Source organism: Ranitomeya imitator, chromosome 3, assembly GCF_032444005.1.
Source record: "Ranitomeya imitator isolate aRanImi1 chromosome 3, aRanImi1.pri, whole genome shotgun sequence".
Taxonomy (NCBI): domain Eukaryota; kingdom Metazoa; phylum Chordata; class Amphibia; order Anura; family Dendrobatidae; genus Ranitomeya; species Ranitomeya imitator.
The window spans coordinates 390,102,576-390,124,618 of record NC_091284.1 but is presented as its reverse complement, the minus strand read 5'-3'; the positions used below and the strand labels follow the sequence as shown (position 1 = coordinate 390,124,618).

The following is a 22,043-nucleotide window of genomic DNA, read 5'->3' as shown; positions in this document are numbered from 1 at the left end:
TAGTATGTAGGGATATGATTCATGACCCACTACACGCTTAGACACTGAAGTGTCAGCATCCACACCGGCGCCACCGACTAACAAGCATCAGCCATACACCATATTGGTCCATGCGATACCAATTCTTATTAACATTTGGGAACAAATTTCCTTCACTTTGCCACTATGTGATCAAGGCCACTAAATTGGCTGAAACGTCTGCCGGTCGCTTCACCACTAATTATAAATTAACCCTCACTTGAAGCATATTTTTCAATCTGTACGAGTGCAGTGTTTTTTATGAACTACTTAAAAGAAACCTGTCAGTGGATTCATGCTGCCCAAACCGCAGACAGCATGAATCAGAGCCTAGCTGCACAAATACAGCCAGGTATGTTTTCCTGGAGCTCATCAGATTGATATATCTTTCTGTGAAAAGTTTGCTTAACCCCTTAGTGACCGAGCCAATTTTGACCTTATTGACCAAGCCAGTTTTTTATAATTCTGACCACTGTCACTTTATAAGGTTATAGCTCAATGGATTCCATTGATTCTGAGATTATTTTTCCTGAGATATTATACGTCATGTTAATGGTAAAATGTTTGCAATATGACTTGCGTTTATTTATGAAAAAAATGGATATTTGGAAAAATTTTTTGCAATTTTCAAACTTTTAACCCCTTCATGACCCAGCCTATTTTGACCTTAAAGACCTTGCCGTTTTTTGCAATTCTGACCAGTGTCCCTTTATGAGGTAATAACTCAGGAACGCTTCAACGGATCCTAGCGGTTCTGAGATTGTTTTTTCGTGACATATTGGGCTTCATGTTAGTGGTAAATTTAGGTCAATAAATTCTGCGTTTATTTGTGATAAAAACGGAAATTTGGCGAACATTTTGAAAATTTCGCAATTTTCACATTTTGAATTTTTATTCTGTTAAACCAGAGAGATATGTGACACAAAATAGTTAATAAATAACATTTCCCACATGTTTACTTTACATCAGCACAATTTTGGAAACAAAATTTTTTTTTGTTAGGAAGTTATAAGGGTTAAAATTTGACCAGCGATTTGTCATTTTTACAACGAAATTTACAAAACCATTTTTTTTAGGGACCACCTCACATTTGAAGTCAGTTTGAGGGGTCTATATGGCTGAAAATACCCAAAAGTGACACCATTCTAAAAACTGCACCCCTCAAGGTACTCAAAACCACATTCAAGAAGTTTATTAACCCTTCAGGTGCTTCACAGCAGCAGAAGCAACATGGAAGGAAAAAATGAACATTTAACTTTTTAGTCACAAAAATTATCTTTTAGCAACAATTTTTTTATTTTCCCAATGGTAAAAGGAGAAACTGAACCACGATAGTTGTTGTCCAATTTGTCCTAAGTACGCTGATAGCTCATATGTGGGGGTAAACCACTGTTTGGGCGCACGGCAGGGCTTGGAAGGGAAGGAGCGCCATTTGACTTTTTGAATCAAAAATTGGCTCCACTCTTTAGCGGACACCATGTCACGTTTGGAGAGCACCCGTGTGCCTAAAAATTGGAGCTCCCCCACAAGTGACCCCATTTTGGAAACTAGATGCCCCAAGGAACTTATCTAGATGCATAGTGAGCACTTTGAACCCCCAGGTGCTTCACAAATTGATCCGTAAAAATGAAAAAGTACTTTTTTTACACAAAAAAATTCTTTTAGCCTCAATTTTTTCATTTTCACATGGGCAACAGGATAAAATGGATCCTAAAATGTGTTGGGCAATTTCTCCTGAGTACACCAATACCTCACATGTGGGGGTAAACCACTGTTTGGGCACATGGTAAGGCTCGTAAGGGAAGGAGCGCCATTTGACTTTTTGAATGAAAAATTATTTCCATCGTTAGCGGACACCATGTCGCGTTTGGATAGCTCCTGTGTGCCTAAACATTGGCGCTCCCCCACAAGTGACCCCATTTTGGAAACTAGACCCCCCAAGGAACTTATTTTGATGCCTAGTGAGCACTTTAAACCCTCAGGTGCTTCACAAATTGATCTGTAAAAATGAAAAAGTACTTTTTTTTCACAAAAAAATTTTTTCGCCTCAATTTTTTCATTTTCACATGGGCAGTAGGATAAAATGGATCATAAAATTTGTTGGGCAATTTCTCCCGAGTACGCCGATACCTCATATGTGGGGGTAAACCACTGTTTGGGCACTCGGCAGGGCTCGGAAGGGAAGGCGCGCCATTTGACTTTTTGAATGGAAAATTAGCTCCAATTGTTAGCGGACACCATGTCGCGTTTGGAGAGCCCCTGTGTGCCTAAACATTGGAGCTCCCCCACACGTGACCCCATTTTGGAAACTAGACCCCCGAAGGAACTTATCTAGATGCATATTGAGCACTTTAAACCCCCAGGTGCTTCACAGAAGTTTATAACGCAGAGCCATGAAAATAAAAAATAATTTTTCTTTCCTCAAAAATGATTTTTTAGCCTGGAATTTCCTATTTTGCCAAGGATAATAGGAGAAATTGGACCCCAAATATTGTTGTCCAGTTTGTCCTGAGTACGCTGATACCCCATATGTGGGGGTAAACCACTGTTTGGGCGCACGGCAGGGCTCGGAAGGGATGGCACGCCATTTGGCTTTTTAAATGGAAAATTAGCTCCAATCATTAGCGGACACCATGTCACGTTTGGAGAGCCCCTGTGTGCCTAAACATTGGAGATCCCCCAGAAATGACCCCATTTTGGAAACTAGACCCCCAAAGGAACTAATCTAGATGTGTGGTGAGGACTTTGAACCCCCAAGTGCTTCACAGAAGTTTATAACGCAGAGCCATGAAAATTAAAAAAAAAAATTATTTTCTCAAAAATGATCTTTTAGCCTGCAATTTTTTATTTTCCCAAGGGTAACAGGAGAAATTTGACCGCAAAAGTTGTTGTCCAGTTTCTGCTGAGTACGCTGATACCCCATATGTGGGGGTAAATCACTGTTTGGGCACATGCCAGGGCTCGGAAGTGAAGTAGTGACGTTTTGAAATGCAGACTTTGATGGAATGCTCTGTGGGCGTCACATTGCGTTTGCAGAGCCCCTGATGTGGCTTAACAGTAGAAACCCCCCACAAGTGACCCCATTTTGGAAACTAGACCCCCAAAGGAACTTATCTAGATGTGTGGTGAGCACTTTGAACCCCCAAGTGCTTCATAGAAGTTTATAATGCAGAGCCGTGAAAATAATAAATACGTTTTCTTTCCTCAAAAATAATTATTTAGCCCAGAATTTTTTATTTTCCCAAGGGTAACAGGAGAAATTTGACCCCAATATTTGTTGTCCAGTTTCTCCGGAGTACGGTGATACCCCATATGTGGGGGTTAACCACTGTTTGGGCACACGTTGGGGCTCGGAAGTGAAGTAGTGACGTTTTGAAATGCAGACTTTGATGGAATGCTCTGCGGGCGTCACGTTGCGTTTGCAGAGCCCCTGATGTGCCTAAACAGTAGAAACCCCCCACAAGTGACCCCATTTTGGAAACTAGACCCCGAAAGGAACTTATCTAGATGTGTGGTGAGCACTTTGAACCCCCAAGTGCTTCATAGAAGTTTATAATGCAGAGCCGTGAAAATAATAAATACGTTTTCTTTCCTCAAAAATAATTATTTAGCCCAGAATTTTTTATTTTCCCAAGGGTAACAGGAGATATTGGACCCCAATATTTGTTGTCCAGTTTCTCCTGAGTACGCTGATACCCCATGTGTGGGGGTAAACCACTGTTTGGGCACACGTCGGGGCTCAGAAGGGAAGTAGTGACTTTTGAAATGCAGACTTTGATGGAATGGTCTGCGGGCGTCACATTGCGTTTGCAGAGCCCCTGGTGTGCCTAAACAGTAGAAACCCCCCACAAGTGACCACATTTTAGAAACTAGACTCCCCAAGGAACTTATCTAGATATGTGGTGAGCACTTTGAACCCCCAAGTGCTTCACAGACGTTTACAACGCAGAGCCGTGAAAATAAAAAATCATTTTTCTTTCCTCAAAAATGATGTTTTAGCAAGCATTTTTTTAGATTCACAAGGGTAACAGGAGAAATTGGACCCCAGTAATTGTTGCGCAGTTTATCCTGAGTACACTGATACCCCATATGTGGGGGTAAACCACTGTTTGGGCACACGTCAGGGCTCGGAAGTGAGGGAGCACCATTTGACTTTTTGAATACGAGATTGGCTGGAATCAATTGTGGCGCCATGTTGCGTTTGGAGACCCCTGATGTGCCTAAACAGTGGTAACCCCTCAATTCTACCTCCAACACTAACCCCAACACACCCCTAACCCTAATCCCAACTGTAGCCATAACCCTAATCACAACCCTAACCACAACCCTAATTCCAACCCTAACCCTAAGGCTATGTGCCCACGTTGCGGATTCGTGTGAGATATTTCCGCACCATTTTTGAAAAATCCGCGGATAAAAGGCACTGCGTTTTACCTGCGGATTTTCCGTGGATTTCCAGTGTTTTTTGTGTGGATTTCACCTGCGGATTCCTATTGAGGAACAGGTGTAAAACGCCGCGGAATCCGCACAAAGAATTGACATGCTGCGGAAAATACAACGCAGCGTTTCCGCGCGGTATTTTCTGCACCATGGGCACAGCGGATTTGGTTTTTCATATGTTTACATGGTACTGTAAACCTGATGGAATACTGCTGCGAATCCGCAGCGGCCAATCCGCAGCCAAATCCGCACCGTGTGCACATAGCCTAATTCTAAAGGTATGTGCACACTGCGGAAAACGCTGCAGATCCGCAGCAGTTTCCCATGAGTTTACAGTTCAATGTAAACCTATGGGAAACAAAAATCGCTGTACACATGCTGCGGAAAAACTGCACGGAAACGCAGCGGTTTACATTCCGCAGCATGTCACTTCTTTGTGCGGATTCCGCAGCGGTTTTACAACTGCTCAAATAGAAAATAGCAATTGTAAAACCGCAGTGAAATGCGCAGAAAAAAACGCGGTAAATCCGCCATAAATCTGCAGCGGTTTAGCACTGCGGATTTATCAAATCCGCAGCGGAAAAATCACAGAGGACCAGAATACGTGTGCACATACCGAAACCCTAACCCTAGCCCTAACCCTACCCCTAACCCTAACCCTACCCCTAGCCCTAACCCTAGCCCTACCCCTAACCCTAACCCTAACCCTAGCCCTACCCCTAGCCCTAACCCTACCCCTAACCCTACCCATAACCCTAACCCTACCCCTAACCCTAACCCTATTCTAACATTAGTGGGAAAAAAAAATTTCTTTATTTTTTTATTGTCCCTACCTATGGGGGTGACAAAGGGGGGGTCATTTATTATTTTTTTTATTTTGATCACTGAGATATAATCTATCTCAGTGATCAAAATGCACTTTGGAACGAATCTGCCGGCCGGCAGATTCGGCGGGCGCACTGCGCATGCGCCCGCCATTTTGGAAGATGGCGGCGCCCAGGGAGAAGACGGACGGGACCCCGGCAGGATAGGTAAGTATGATGGGGTGGGGGGGACCACGGGGGGGGGATCGGAGCACGGGGGGGGAATCGGAGCGCGGCAGGCGTGGAACGGAGCACGGGGGCGTGGAACGGAGCACGGGGGGGCTGGAACGGAGCACGGGGGGGTGGAACGGAGCACGGGGGGGTGGATCGGAATGCAGGGGGGGTGATTGGAGCACGGGGGGTGATTGGAGCACGGGGGGAGCGGACAAGAGCACGGGGGGGGAGCGGAGCACTGGATGGAGGGGAGCCGGAGCAGTGTACCGGCCAGATCGGGGGGCTGGGGGGGGCGATCGGTGGGGTGGGGTGGGGGCACATTAGTATTTCCAGCCATGGCCGATGATATTGCAGCATCGGCCATGGCTGGATTGTAATATTTCACCCGTTATAATAGGTGAAATATTACAAATCGCTCTGATTGGCAGTTTCACTTTCAACAGCCAATCAGAGCGATCGTAGTCACGAGGGGGTGAAGCCACCCCCCCTGGGCTAAACTACCACTCCCCCTGTCCCTGCAGATCGGGTGAAATGGGAGTTAACCCTTTCACCGGATCTGCAGGGACGCGATCTTTCCATGACGCCACATAGGCGTCATGGGTCGGATTGGCACCGACTTTCATGACGCCTACGTGGCGTCATGGGTCGGGAAGGGGTTAACTTTTGTGCCCTTAAAGCAGAGAGTGGTGTCACCCAATATAGTTAATAAATAACATTTCCCACATGTTTACTTTACATCAGCACACGTATTTTTTTGTTAGGACATTATAAGAGTTAAAAGTTGACCAGTGATTTCTAATTTTTCCAATAAAATTTACAAAACCATCTTTTAGGGACCACCTCATATTTGAAGTGATTTTGGGGGTCAATATGACACAAAATACACAAAAGTGAAACCATTCTGAAAACTGCACCCTTGAAGGTGCGCAAAACCACATTCAACAAGTTTATTAACCCTTCAGGTGCTTCACGAGAAGTAATGTGGAAAGAAAAAATGAACATTTAACTTTTTTTCTCAAAAAATTACTTTAGACCCAAACTTTAATATTTTCACAAAGGTATCAGGAAAAAATGGACCACAAAATGTGTTGTGCAATTTCTCCTGAGTACGTCGATACCCAATATGTGGGGAAAGCCTCTGTTTGGGTCCATGGCAGAGCTCAGAAGAGAGGGAGCACAGTTTGACTTTTTAAATGCAAAATTGGCTGGAACCAATGGTGGGCACCATGTTGCATTAGGAGACCTCCTGATATGTCTAAACAGTGGAAACCCACAATTCTAACTCCAAGCATAACACAGTCCTAACTCTAACCACAACCATAACCCCAACACAACCCTAATCGCAACACCACCCTAACCCCAACACCACAATCATAACCCAACACACAACTGTAACCCCAACACAACTCTAACCCTAGTCCCAACCTTAACTCTAGCCCCAACCCTAACCCTAGCTCTTACCCCAACCCTAATCCCAACCATAACCTTCACTGCAAAGAATGGAAAATATATATTTTTTATTTTATATTTTTATCTAACTAAGGGGGTGATCAAAATGAACCAATAGGAAAAATCTATTGTTGCCAGGTACCACCGGCAGATCTCAGCAGGCCACTAAGCATGCGCTCACCATTTTCTTACAGAAAGATGATGCTGAAGGCCGGAGGATGGAGCAGGAGGGTGCAGGGATGGTGGAGGTACCAGAGGGGCTCGGGGGACCCCATTTCTCTCTCCTCTGATATGCTAGGTCATATCAGAGGAGAGAGAAATGAATAGAAAATCTGCAGTTTTTAAGGGGTTAAAACTTGTATTTTATAAATTTAATTATCTTATGTTTGCATGTATAGGAGTCCAGTGAGCGATCCATGTATGAAGGTACATGCTGTCAATCTCTAGTAGGACCATCCACTGATCTTTTATGCATACAGGCATCAGGGATTCAATGACTATAACACAAGTTATACTGAATCTTTTTCCACAAACTTATATATCTTTCTGCTCTCGTTCTCTACATTATAGTGTCCACAGATCAGACTGCATGTACATGGTAACAGGTGTGTATTGCTAGCATTACTTTCAATTTTCGGATAAAAATCGTAATAAATATTTTCTGGAAAATCTATAGGTCTAGCAAATATGTTCCTCAAATATTAAAATGTTAATAAGATAATACTCCATTCAAATTTAATGTCATATTGTAGTAGTTGGGCGTAATGACGCATTTTACATTGGAAAAAAATCTTTCTACAGTTGTAAATCTAAAATTTGTAAAACCAGAGCATGAGAATCTGACTTTTGCTGGAGAGAATGTGGTCAAAAAGTTTCCATATGCAGTGCTCTTTTCCTACTGCTCTTTCAATTTGGGAAGACATTTTTATACTCATAAATTCAATCTGCCACACATGAATAAAAACTGATCCGGTAAAGACTTTTTGTTTCTGCAATTTCCAATCAAGCTCTCAACATTGCAGAATTGTCTTTAGTCATATCATTTTGGCAGATAGGATAGCATTGGCAAGAAAGTGATCATTTATAATCTGTCTTTCATGAATGAAAATATTCTGATGAGATTATCGCACTTTTTTATATACACATCTCACAATCACAGATAATCGCATTCTCATATTTAAAGAAAAATGGTTTCCTTGTATTATTTACTTTGCAATGGTCTTGTCTTAAAATATTTTGTAGCAAATATCAAGATTTACTGTATGTTTAAAAGTAAATTATTTGCAAATGTAAAAAAGGAGAGATCCTTTTGTAATAGGCATTACTATGGATGATCGAATCTCCTGAAATCTGAAGTTTGACAGCTGCGGCAAATTTTTCCCAAAAATCAAATCAATTGTTCACCGTGAACCACAGGTAGTCCAATAGCTCTGAAAAGATGTTTTCAACTTTATAAACTCTTTGAGGACTGCACCAAACTCCTTTTTATCTATGTAACAAGCATGTAGTTTTAGTAATGTCAAAGTAATAAGAAGAAATAGACTTAAATAAGCAAAAAGCCTCTTCAGAGAGGTAGAGGAATCTAACGCCACAATTGGATGTAAAAAGTCAATATCAACACTTTGACATGCCCTGCCACATGACTTAGGATAAGAAGTCAAGCCAAACACTCCGTTTACAGACATGTTTCTGGGTGTTTGCCCTTCATCAGTGCAAAGTAGGAGACCTCATTTGACTAGTAAGAGACCTTTTCAAGGAAAGTTTCTCCTTGGGGAGAATGCCAAGCTATCATAAGGAGAAATGTTCCCCTTCAAGGATTCACCTCAAATCGGTTTGATCATCTCTGGTCATTACAAATGTTTTACTAATTGGATCTCACCCCTTTATAGCACATAATACACAATTATATAATTTGCCAGATCATCAATGAAGTAGCATGTAAAAGTTTTGGCACCACTGGTCAAATTTACTGTTATTGTGAACAGTTAAGCAAGTTAAAGCTTAGATGATCTCTGAAAGGCCTTCATTTTAAAGAGGACACATTTCCTTTGTATTTTAGACAAGAATATATATTTTGTCATTTTTTACATTTTAAAAATTAAAAAAAGGAAAATGGGCTGATGCAAAGGTTTGGGCACCCTTGGAGATTTGTGTGCTCAGATAACATTGACCAAGATTTCAGACCTTAACTAGCCAGTTAGAGTTATGGCTTGTTCACTATCATCGTTAGGAAGGGCCAGCTGATGCAAAATTCCCAGCTGCATAAAAACCCTGCCTCCTTTAGCCTTGTGCATAACAACTGCAGCCATGGGCTCTGCTAAGCATCTGCCTAGCCACTCTGAAAATGACAAGGATGGAGGCCCACAAAGCAGGAGAACTCTATAGGAAGATTACAAAGCGTTTTCAAGTTGACCTTTCCTCAGTTGAAAATTAATTAATTAATTAAGAAATGGTAGTTAACAGGAACAGTGAAGGTCAAGATAATGTCTGGAAGACCAAGCAAAATTTCAGTAAGAGCTGCTCGTTGGATTGCTAGAGAGGCAAATCAGAACTCCCGCTTAACTGCAAAAGACCTTCAGAAAGATTTGGCAGACTCTGGAGTTGTGGTACATTGTTCTACTGTTAAGAGACACCTGCACAAATATGGCCTTCATGGGAGAGTCATCAGAAGATAACCACTCCTGCATCCTCACCATAGAATTCAACATGAGAAGTATGCAACAAAGCATCTAAACAAGCCTGATGCATTTTGAAAACAAGTCCTATGTACTGATGAGGTTAAATTAGAACTCTTTGTCCACAATGATCAAAGGTTTGCGTGGAGAAACAAAGGCAGAAAATTTCTCGACAACCATTAAGCATGGGAGGATTAATCATGCTTTGGACTGTGTTGCAACCAATGGCATGGGGAACATTTCATGGGTAAAGGTAAGAATGAAATAAATTCAATTTCAACAATTTTTTTATGCAAACATAACACCATCTGTAAAAACAGCTGATGCTGAAATGAGGATGGCTTCTACAAATGGATAATGATACTAAACACTTGTTAAAATCCACAATAAACTACCTCAAGAGGCGCAAGTTGAAAGTTTTACAATGGCCTTACAGTCCTCTGAACATCATTGAAAGCCTGTGGCTAGACCTCAAAAGAGCAGTTCATGCAAGATGACTCAGGAATCTCACAGAACTGGAAGAATTTTCAAAAAAAGAATGATGAAAATCTCTCAAACAAAACTCAACTCAAACTTTCAAATGGCTACAAAAAGCATTTACCTGCTGTGATACTTTCAAAACGGGGTGCTAGAACATGCTAGCAAATGTAAAAGATAAAAATATTATAATTTTTTGCCTAAAATTGCTTGGCCTTATCTAACGATGATAATGAACAAACCATAACTTGAACAGGCTAATTAAGGTCTGAAGCCTTACTCAAGGAAGTTATCTGAGCACACAAATCTCTAAGGGTGCCCAAATTTTTGCATCGGCCCACTTTCCTTTTTGTAATTTTTAAAATTTACAAAATTAGAATATATACATTTTTTTTTTGCCTAAAATACAACATAAATGTGTCGTCTTTAACTTGCTTAACCCCTTTCTGCCATCGGACGTACTATCCCGTCCATGTGACCTGGGACTTAATTCCCATAGATGAGTTAGTACATCATACGCGATCAGCCGCGCTCACGGCTGTGATAATCAGCTGACACCCGACACTATGTGACAGGAGCGGTCATGGACCACTCCCGGCACTTTAACCCCCGAAACACTGTGATCAAACAAGATTGCAGCATTCCGGTGGCATAGGGAAGCATCACGCTGAGAGGGGGCTCCCTGCATGATTCCCTGAGACCCTCAGAACAACGCAAAGTGATTGCGTTGTTCCGAGGGTCTCCTCCCTGCAGGACCCCGCATCCAAGATGGCTGCGGGGTCCTTACGGGTCCTGCAGAGAGGTGGCTTCTCAGTGCTTGCTGAGAGCAGGCCCCACTTTTCAGTTTTTGATGTTCCACAAAAATTTAAAATAACCAATAAATTTTGTTCAACTTCACAATTGTGTTCCACTTGTTGTTAATTCTTCACCAAAAATTTACATTTGGTATCTTTATGTTTGAAACATGATATGTGGGAAAAGGTTGAGAAGTTTCTGGGGGCCGAATACTTTCGCAAGGCACTATATCAGGGGTGTCAAACTGCATTTCTCGAGGGCTGCAAACAGGTCATGTTTTCAGGATTTCCTTGTACTGCACAGGTGATAATTTAATCACCAACTCATTATTTGTGTAGGTGATTAAATTATCACCTGTGCAGTACAAGGAAATCCTGAAAACATGACCTGTTTGCAGCCCTCGAGGAATGGAGTTTGACACCCCTGCACTATATCACTGTACTTCAAACACTTATTCTTTATTCTCTGCAATCTATATAATCCAAACAAAACTTTATGATCGCTGCCCACAATCATTTCAACTTGTTTCGCTGTTAGTATATATTAGTTTCTATTATCATACATTTTAATTTTACATTGCTTTTACTATATTAATATTTTTTTTCCTTTATGATGTAAAATGCAAAAAAAAAATTTTGAAGAATATATGTAATGTGGTAAATCTCTGCTTTTATTTTAGATCTGGTAAGGGTTAACCAGAAATGTCAACCACAAACATGTGGTTTTTCTGGACATCTGCAATTTACTTGACCAGCTGTGTTTTGTACAGCAATGGAGGAATTCTACCTCAATCAGGTAAAATATCCCTATTTCTTAGTATATTGGATTCATCACTATAATTTTGGCTAAGTGAACTTAGTTATGGTTATATTTTATCTCTGTGCTCCATGTATGTACTGTAGTTTGGTAATGTGTTAAAAACAGAACAAATCAACTCTTTGAATCCAATATACGGTATTTCATGCATCCCTCTTTCTCTTTTCTTATATGTTGTATATGTTGCATTATTCTATTTAGAAAAAATACAGAAACCTGATCGATATAAGCTTTAAAGAAAAAAAGGATTGTTACGTATTTTAATAGATCTGTAATATCCATAATGGATTTGACTGATTCTCACTGGTTTTCCCAAACCTGGTTTCAAGACAGTTTGGAGAACACAGTAGAGGCATGGAAATCAGGATGATCTCTTCAATAAAAGTTCCCTTAGAGGTACTGACAAAAGCATTGGATACCTAGGCTCCTTGCCTCGCCTTTTGGCGCCATGGCCCAAATTGCATCAAATTGCAGGTGGAGCGACAATGCTGTCATCATCATGTCTGTGGTTTTTATGCAGATAATGTGAAGATTGAAACTATGGACTCTTTGATGCGGGCACAACATGGTTTTCTCCTGGCTCCTCAGTGTAAATCATGCATATGATAAGCATGTAACTAGGGTAGGTTCATGTTGAGATTGGAATGATAAATCGTTTGAAAGAGTTTTATATTAAAATTAATTGGGTGGATATAAGGTTTTGGTCTATGTGCCAAATAAATGGAGTCTGATATTTGGTTCCACTGCGTGTGGTATTATAATTTTTGTTGGCTATTTATGTAACAAGATTTATTTTAAGGAAGCATTTGTGTAGCACTATCACATTCTATAGATTCCTATGTGATATTATTTGTTTTTGAGACCCCTAAGACACCATGTCAGAGGCCCCCCATCTTTGCCAAAACAAACCTCCTGCTTTTCACAAAAGGTGGCACTAGAGTTCAGGTTCTCTTCCTTTCTGAAGAGGTTGTTTTCAGGTCTACAAGTAAGTAATGAATAAGTTTAATGTAGTGAGTTTAGGTAGTTATGGATATTTAGTTATATTCATTTTGTGGCAAATTAGTTTTTAAATTCTAGACTAGGTAGAAGATTTACATACATAATGTTTAGGGTGGTTTTCTCTTAATACAATCTTCAACATTGAAATTGCAGCAACATGAAAGAAAAGTTGTGGCGCTATGGAAATTTCAAGATTAATAGACATGTTAGAGTTATGCAAATGATACAAAATGGAAACAAAATTTTCTTAACTTTTCAATTTATTCAGTAGCGAGTATGAGCACCATGCATTAGGTTATTAATGGCTGTCTAAGGAATGATCTGCTACTCTGAATGTACTTGGACACGCAAACCATTCGCTGCTGGCAGCTCCCTTTGCAATTACCAACCAATGACGTCCAAACTGTGCTTGATGGGAGACAAGTTCGGAGATGCTGCAGGCCATGGCAGAACTTTTTGACTACAGGTTTCTTATAGAATAAGCAATTTGGAAGGACATCCTTCCTCCCGAATGATGTTAGAGACTAATAAAATCATAAAAAAGATTACATGAAGTCATAGTTGGCGGTTAAACACGCTATCGATTCATGAGGTGTAGTTTATTTTTCTTACTCTGCTTCTGCATTGTGGTCCAATTTTTGTAAAATGAATAATTAAACTAATCTGGAGTAACTTGTCATGCTTTGATGTTCATCTGAGATTGTATTTATCTAATTTTAAGTGCATCTAATAACCAGATATTTTTAATTATATCCTGATACATAAACACATAGATTTCTAAGATGATTTTTCTTATGACTATAATAGGCGATAAATTACCAGTCCAGATTAGGAAATAATCATATATTTGAAATGTTATTTTACAGATAAACTGTGTCCAACTTTACTAAGTGAAGGACTCAGCACAGGAGGAGATGGAAAAGAAAACAACACGGGTATGTAGAAACAATGCACAGCTAATAATTGCATAGTATTCCTCGGCAAGTAGTATAAGTAGAGGATAATATCATTGGATTAATTCAATGACAGCTAAGTAACATGGGTGTTACCCATATACAGTCTTCAAAATTTGGGAATTGGACTCTAAATCACAGTATTAAGAAATAATGTCCAAACTGACAAATATTTAAAAACTGAATAGTGTTTATTAGTGAGTCAATGAAAAAATTGTATTATAGCAATATGAAGATAAAAAAGATCATAAGCTGGTTGCTATAGTTCAAGATATTAATAGTGGACAGAATCCTCAGTATAATCTAAATGATAAAATTTATAAACCTCTTATAACTCGGCACTCAATCAAAAATTAATAATATTAATTATAATAATACAATATAATGATTTTGTATGTAATATCATAAAAAATACAAACCATAAAATGCAAACTACTAAAGATCATTACTATGAAACGTGCTGTTGTTAAAAGTGGCACGGGTGCATAAAATAAATCCCAAAAATATAGAGTAGTCACAATTTTCAGAAAAAGAGCTTGAAAAATTGCTGAAAAAGTAATGTAAAGACCATTTCTTTTCATTTCTATTGAAACACGACTTGCTTTTAATCTATTCGGTTTCTTAATAGTTTTCAATTTGCTTCAGATTTTCAAAAGCGTCACGCGTTTAAAAGAAGCAACCTGTCAATTCTTCAGCTTTTCTCCACTATGGAGCAGCTACATATTTTACAATTGAAGTCAATAGGAAGGTTCCAAAATCTAGATAAAGATGCTTAGGCATCTTTATCAACATTTAAGAAGCGTTTTTGCAGCATTTTAGCCTGAAGAAAATGCTTAAAATGTCAGCATTGTATTCATTGCCTACTGGATATATTAAAAAAAATGAGAAAATTGCCAACGATAAGCGCTTAAAATGCTCAAAGGAAACAATAAAAATGAGGAAAAATATTAACAAAATGTTTTGAGAAATTTTAGCAAAGCGCCAAGAAATATGCTTTGGGACAAGAAAACACCTATTATTTGCCACATGGAGAGAGTGTTTCTTGAAGACGTTTCTGCTTGAAAAACTTTTCTTTTTTTTTGGCTGCCTCAAAAAATCTTGATATGTGATTATTACACTGACATATTAATTCCTTGTTCTATTTAAGCCCTGGACCAAAAAGGTAACTGATAGAGATGAGCAAATCTTTTAAAATTCAAATATGACAGATTTGCCAAATTTTCTCAGGAAACAATATGTAGCACAGGGAATCAAAAGTATTTACATGTTGCAACTACTTTGTATATTTTATCGCAATCGACGTAGATCCTTAAGGTTTTTGCCCTTATTTTTGCAAATTGCAGAAAAAAATGCAGTGGTGACACTAAGGCCAGGGTCACACTTGCGAGCTCAATGCGGGAAACTCACACAAGTCTCTCGCATCAAGTTCGGGCACTGCTGCCGGCACTTGGGGTCGGAGTGTGCGGTTGTATAGAAATACATGCAGCCGCTAACTCCAGTCCCGAGTACTGCGGCAGTGTCAGGTATTGATGTTACCCCGGCCTGATGGTGAACAGTTTCTTCACTGTTTTATGGTTTTCGCTATTTATCTCTATTGCTACACTATCAGCTGTGAAGTCTTCTCACTATCCAGATTCAAATGATATTGGCTGCTGCTTCTGCTTTTATACAGGCTATAGTAGTGTCTTCTGATTAACCGTGCTATACCTTGCGGTGTGAAAACTGCAAGGTATTATGAAGAAGCCCGCTCAGTATCTGGTGATCCTTCACTGATGTGATCTTCTGCAATTTGTAAAATGGTGTTAACCATTTTACATGATTTGCACCAAGCATACTTCAAATTCGAATTTGTGAAGTTCATCAAATTGATAAAACTTCAATATAAATTAGTTTCTAATTAGTCTCCAACTAGCGGCTACAAACGTGTTGTCTGTTACTTAAGAAAAGTGTCTCCACTACAATAATATTTGTAGATGGTATCTGTATTTTATAGTTTTCCCGCAGTGTAACATACCAGGCAGGTATATAAGACCATTCAATGTACTGCTGGTAAATGATGATCCATGGCCAGCTGGACTCCTCCATCAAAGGCAATGCTTTTGACAGAAGCTCGGATTCACTAAGACTGGAAGTCCTGCTGACTCCTTGTACTGTACTACCTGTAATTCGCTTTCATTACTTCAGAGGCAGGAGGCATCTGAGGGTCTTTTTACTTGCCAGCAGGAAGCACTATCACAATTACAATTAGGGAAAAGGGATGCCCGCTGACATTAAATCTCAGTCTTGCTTTGCTGCCAGTCACATTTCTTGATCATGTATAGTGGTAGTTGACATTTCTTATGAAGGCAGAGAGCCTGAAGGAGCTTTATAATTATCACTGCAAAACATTGCATCAAATCTGTACCTCAGCTACTGCTATGGGCCCTCGGGCTCAGGTTGACTAAACGGTTAGTACATCACTGTTTGCAGATGTGTGGAGGACAGTTGTTCAGACATAGGAAGTGTTATATGTTAGGAACTGCATTTTGCAATGGATTCTATTACATCTCTGTTATCTAGATCACTTATTTTAGGACAGAGATTCATTTGGGTATGGAGAACAGGAGTGGGCAAAAGGCATAACTGTAGGGCTAGTAGTGGGGCGCTAACAAGCTACTCTGGTTTGGCCATGGTATTCATATACTCAGCAATGATTAGGGCTCTTCTCCAAATAATGTGCTTGGAAATGTTTCAATTCACCCAATGATACAAAGGCAAAGTTTTAGGCCTTTAGCTATACCATGGTAATATCATGCAGAGTGTTTGTCAGAGTCTGCATGTCAAGATGTATTGTACCGCTTTGATATCACCCTTGTTATCAGATATCAGCACAGCAGAGGTTATTCCATTTTTCCTGCTTTTGCTACCTCAAAATTATCTGTTTCCAGAAATTAAACCTGTTTTGTCAGTTTTATCTGCACGGCGTCTGATTGCTTCATTATAGCCTTTTCTCTTGCAAATGTTCTGTAGGAGTCCCAACAGCTTATTTGTAGGTGTCTGGAAGGTGACATGCTGTGATGTATATAGCATTGCTAAGGCAAGTGTTCCCTGCTAACCAACAATATTATTTGCTGCCTGCGGCTGGCTCGTGATGTAGATCATTATCCCTGTAGGTTTAAGCCACTCGGCACAAATTTTTGATGTCAAGAGAACAGTAATAAGATGTCAAGCAGGAGTACACATTATTCTACATATGTACCAATCTCTGTTCTGTACTGTAGACATTTCAAGTCCAAAGGAAATATATAACAACTGGTTATTAAAGATACCAAGTAATACGGATCGTCAAACATCTTCATCACGGTTCAGTGGCCATATTTAGATTAGAATCTAATGCAAAAAATTCAATCTTCTGCTCTGTAGCAGACAGTTAAAGAGCAGTTACACTGCTGTGGGCATGCTGCCACCCTGCAGAGGCATTGGTTGACCACGGTCCTGGATTAGTCCAGGGACCGCAGGCAGGTAGAGCAGGAACAATTGAATCTAGTTTTTAAACACACACATTAGCATTTAGGACTAATACAGGCATCGTTATAGAGGGTTTAAGGATGCTGATAAAGGATCAAGCGATTTTGATACTTTTTAGGCCGGTGTCACACTAGCGAGTCTTACGGACGTATGAGCGCATAAAATATGTCCGTAAAACACGCCTAACAAACGTCCCAATTTTTCTCTATGCCCCTGCTCCTATCTGCCGTATTTTACTGATCAGTATTATACGGCTTTCTACGGTCGTAGAAAATCGCAGCATGCTGCGTTTGTCACCGTATTGCGCAAAAAAAAGCCAATGAAAGTCTATGGAAGCCAGAAAAATACGGATTACACACGGACCAGCAGTGTGACTTGCGAGAAATACGCAGCGGTGTTAGAGAGAAAAGCCGGCAATTCAGTGCGGTGTACAGTAAAATCACACTGACAGCTTACAGTAGAATAGGTAGAATAAATGTGTACACATAAAATAGGTATATATATATATATATATATATATATATATATATATATACAGTGGGGCAAAAAAGTATTTAGTCAGTCAGCAATAGTGCAAGTTCCACCACTTAAAAAGATGAGAGGCGTCTGTAATTTACATCATAGGTAGACCTCAACTATGGGAGACAAACTGAGAAAAAAAAATCAAGAAAATCACATTGTCTGTTTTTTTATCATTTTTTTTGCATATTATGGTGGAAAATAAGTATTTGGTCAGAAACAAACAATCATGATTTCTGGCTCTCACAGACCTGTAACTTCTTCTTTAAGAGTCTCCTCTTTCCTCCACTCATTACCTGTAGTAATGGCACCTGTTTAAACTTGTTATCAGTATAAAAAGACACCTGTGCACACCCTCAAACAGTCTGACTCCAAACTCCACTATGGTGAAGACCAAAGAGCTGTCAAAGGACACCAGAAACAAAATTGTAGCCCTGCACCAGCCTGGGAAGACTGAATCTGCAATAGCCAACCAGCTTGGAGTGAAGAAATCAACAGTGGGAGTAATAATTAGAAAATGGAAGACATACAAGACCACTGATAATGTCCCTGGATCTGGGGCTCCACGCAAAATCCCACCCCGTGGGGTCAGAATGATCACAAGAACGGTGAGCAAAAATCCCAGAACCACGCGGGAGGACCTAGTGAATGAACTGCAGGTAGCTGGGAACAATGTAACAAGGCCTACCATAAGTAACACACTACGCCACCATGGACTCATATCCTGCAGTGCCAGACGTGTCCCACTGCTTAAGCCAGTACATGTTCGGGCCCGTCTGAAGTTTGCTAGAGAGCATTTGGATGATCCAGAGGAGTTTTGGGAGAATGTCCTATGGTCTGATGAAACCAAACTGGAACTGTTTGGTAGAAACACAACTTGTCGTGTTTGGAGGAAAAAGAATACTGAGTTGCATCCATCAAACACCATACCTACTGTAAAGCATGGTGGTGGAAACATCATGCTTTGGGGCTGTTTCTCTGCAAAGGGGCCAGGACGACTGATCCGGGTACATGAAAGAATGAATGGGGCCATGTATTGTGAGATTTTGAGTGCAAACCTCCTTCCATCAGCAAGGGCATTGAAGATGAAACATGGCTGGGTCTTTCAACATGACAATGATCCAAAGCACACCGCCAGGGCAACGAAGGAGTGGCTTCGTAAGAAGCATTTCAAGGTCCTGGAGTGGCCTAGCCAGTCTCCAGATCTCAACCCTATAGAAAACCTTTGGAGGGAGTTGAAAGTCCGTGTTGCCAAGCGAAAAGCCAAAAACATCACTGCTCTAGAGGAGATCTGCATGGAGGAATGGGCCAACATACCAACAACAGTGTGTGGCAACCTTGTGAAGACTTACAGAAAACGTTTGACCTCTGTCATTGCCAACAAAGGATATATTACAAAGTATTGAGATGAAATTTTGTTTCTGACCAAATACTTATTTTCCACCATAATATGCAAATAAAATGTTAAAAAAACAGACAATGTGATTTTCTGGATTTTTTTTTCTCAGTTTGTCTCTCATAGTTGAGGTCTACCTATGATGTAAATTACAGACGCCTCTCATCTTTTTAAGTGGTGGAACTTGCACTATTGCTGACTGACTAAATACTTTTTTGCCCCACTGTATATGTTAGTGAGACACATATATGTATATATATTATTACTTCATACAGCGCTAGATAGCTTTAAAGCCGGTAATTCAATTACCGGCTTTTGCTATCTCCTTCCTAAACCCGACATGATATGAGACATGGTTTACATACATCTCATATCACCTTTTTTTTTGCATATTCCACACTACTAATGTTAGTAGTGTGTATATGCAAAATTTGGCCGTTCTAGCTATTAAATTAAAGGGTTAAATGGCGGAAAACATTGGCGTGGGCTCCCGTGCAATTTTCTCCGCCAGAGTAGTAAAGCCAGTGACTGAGGACAGATATTAATAGCCTGGAGAGGGTCCATGGTTATTGCCCCTTCCCTGGCTAAAAACATCTGCCCACAGCCACCCCAGAAAAGGCACATCTGGAAGATGCGCCTATTCTGGCACTTGGCCACTCTCTTCCCATTCCCGTGTAGCGGTGGGATATGGGGTAATGAAGGGTTAATGCCACCTTGCTATTGTAAGGGGACATTAAGCCAAATTAATAATGGAGAGGCGTCAATTATGACACCTATCCATTATTTATCCAATACTAGTAAAGGGTTAAAAAAAACACAAACACATTATTAAAAATTATTTTAATGAAATAAAAACAAAGGTTGTTGTAATAATTTATTCTACGCTCAATGCATCTGAAGACCCTCGCTCTGTAACAAAGAAAAAATAATAAACCAACAATATACATACCTTCCGAAGATCTGTAAGGTCCCACGATGTAAATCCATCTGAAGGGGTTAAAATATTTTGCAGCCAGGAGCTCTGTTAATGCAGCGGTGCTCGTGGCTGCAAAACCCCAGGGAATGAAGGTAAAGTAGGTCAATGACCTATATTTACCTTCATCTGCGGTGAGGTGCCCTCTGCTGGTTGTTCCTTGAGCGTGGGAACTTTCCTAGAAAGCTCCCAGGCTCGAGTTCATATGAGGACAACCAGCAGAGGGCGCCTCACCACAAATGAAGGTAAATATAGGTCATTGACCTACTTTACCTTCATTCCCCGGGGTTTTGCAGCCAGGAGCACCGCTGCATTAACAGAGCTCCTGGCTGCAAAATATTTTAGCCCCTTCAGATGGATTTACATCGTGGGACCTTACAGAGCTTCGGAAGGTATGTATATATGTTTTGTTTTTTTTTACACATGGATCCCTTGTATAGCCGTATGACGGTTTTGCAAGCCTGCGAGAAAAACACGCAGTACGGATGCCATACGGATTACATACGGAGGATGCCATGCGCAAAATACACTGATACACCCAGCTTACGGAGGAGCTACGGACCACTATTTTGGGGACTTTTCAGCGTATTACGGCCGTAATATACGGACCGTATTGTCTTACGCTGAGTGTGACGCCGGCATTAGGGGTAAACACTGATGTCAGGTTCCCTTTATTATGCTGCCATGCATTTCACTATTGCTGGTTACTTAGTGCCAGATATTTAGATGCTCATTTCTTCTGCAGATGGCTACTTTGAATTCGAGTTACAAAATTACCTGGTATGCAAAATTGACAGTGGCTATTGACATGCATTTTTCATCGTTTTAAACATAGAAAAAAATGCATCCATTTTTTTCACAGAAAAAGCAAAACTGTATAAATTGAAGGTATACAAAGATAAAGTAGGGTCCATACAGTTATATGGGTGACCTATTCTGAATACATATAACTCAGGTTTGTCTATTGATCTGTTTTTAGCATGATATGAATGGTCTTTTGCATGGAAAGTTGATTTTCAAATGAATCTATGAAAAGCAATCTAGAGGGACATTTCATAAAAGAAATTAGTGGCTGCGGTCCAGGTTTGTAGATATCAATAATATGATCTCAACTTTTTTTTGCAGAAATGTATAAGTCCACTGTCTTTGTAAAAGTCATGCACAACCATTCTTTTCCTCTATTAGAAAAATAGTATAACTTTGGTTAGGTGCAAACTAGGTCTGTGCATTGTAACATGGTGCGGGGCGCTAGCCGTTGTCGAGGTAGTCGTCTCTTACACCCCAGCACATTACATGAATGTGGGGTCCTGGCTTGGTGTGTGGACTTGTGCTGCACTACACCCGTGAAGACTGCATGTAACTAATGTTGCTGGTTGGTCAGGATCATAGTTTAACAGTTCAAAAAGAGAGACCGCCAGTTCTAAATAAATATTTTGCTGATTATTAACTTGGGGAGGGTTATATACAGTAGATAGCAGGTACATTTCTTCGCAAGCATTTCCATGATAATGCGTATAATTTTCGTCACACAAATTCAATCCCTTTTTCTTCTCTCGCTTTACTTGTCGTTTGTCTTCACTACTCCTCACTACTTCACCACAACCCAGCATGATACCACAGTTCAGTTAGCAAGAGTCCTTTACTTGAACCGCAATCCTTATTTCACCTTAGGGGAACTATGGTGCCAAAATGGCCAGTATTTATATTCTCTTCTACTGACGCTCTAGAATTCCCACTAGTGGCACTCTCTTCACCTTGCATTTTCCGTCCTGTCTAGGCCTGTTACCTTTGCGAGTTACAAACTCTGGGCCTTACTGATAGTTATCATCACCCAAGACACGCCTCCAGTATATCACTCTGTCTCTCAGTCACTCTTACTCATTTCCGCTCTGGATCATGCTATCTCCTTCTCCGTTTCCTCTCACTACTAGCGACAACCATGAAATGCACACTGCTCACACCTTCTCCCACTCACGACTCCAAGACTTC

At 40.3% G+C, this 22,043-nt stretch overlaps 1 protein-coding gene across 8 annotated transcripts in view; it reads left to right on the top strand.

Annotated features, from left to right (window-relative positions):
- Positions 1–22,043, top strand: part of COL16A1 (collagen type XVI alpha 1 chain) — a 327,454-nt gene that overhangs the window by 4,033 nt on the left and 301,378 nt on the right. For 6 of the 8 annotated variants that reach the window (XM_069756999.1, XM_069757002.1, XM_069756998.1 and 3 more), the window contains exons 2-3: positions 11,571–11,686; positions 13,573–13,641. In XM_069756999.1, the coding sequence (XP_069613100.1) occupies positions 11,593–11,686; positions 13,573–13,641 (163 nt within the window). In that variant the 5' untranslated portion in view covers positions 11,571–11,592. Of the gene's footprint in view, positions 1–7,514; positions 7,550–11,570; positions 11,687–13,572; positions 13,642–22,043 lie in introns of all 8 variants that reach the window. The other 2 variants (XM_069757001.1, XM_069756995.1) reach the window with 1 other exon arrangement.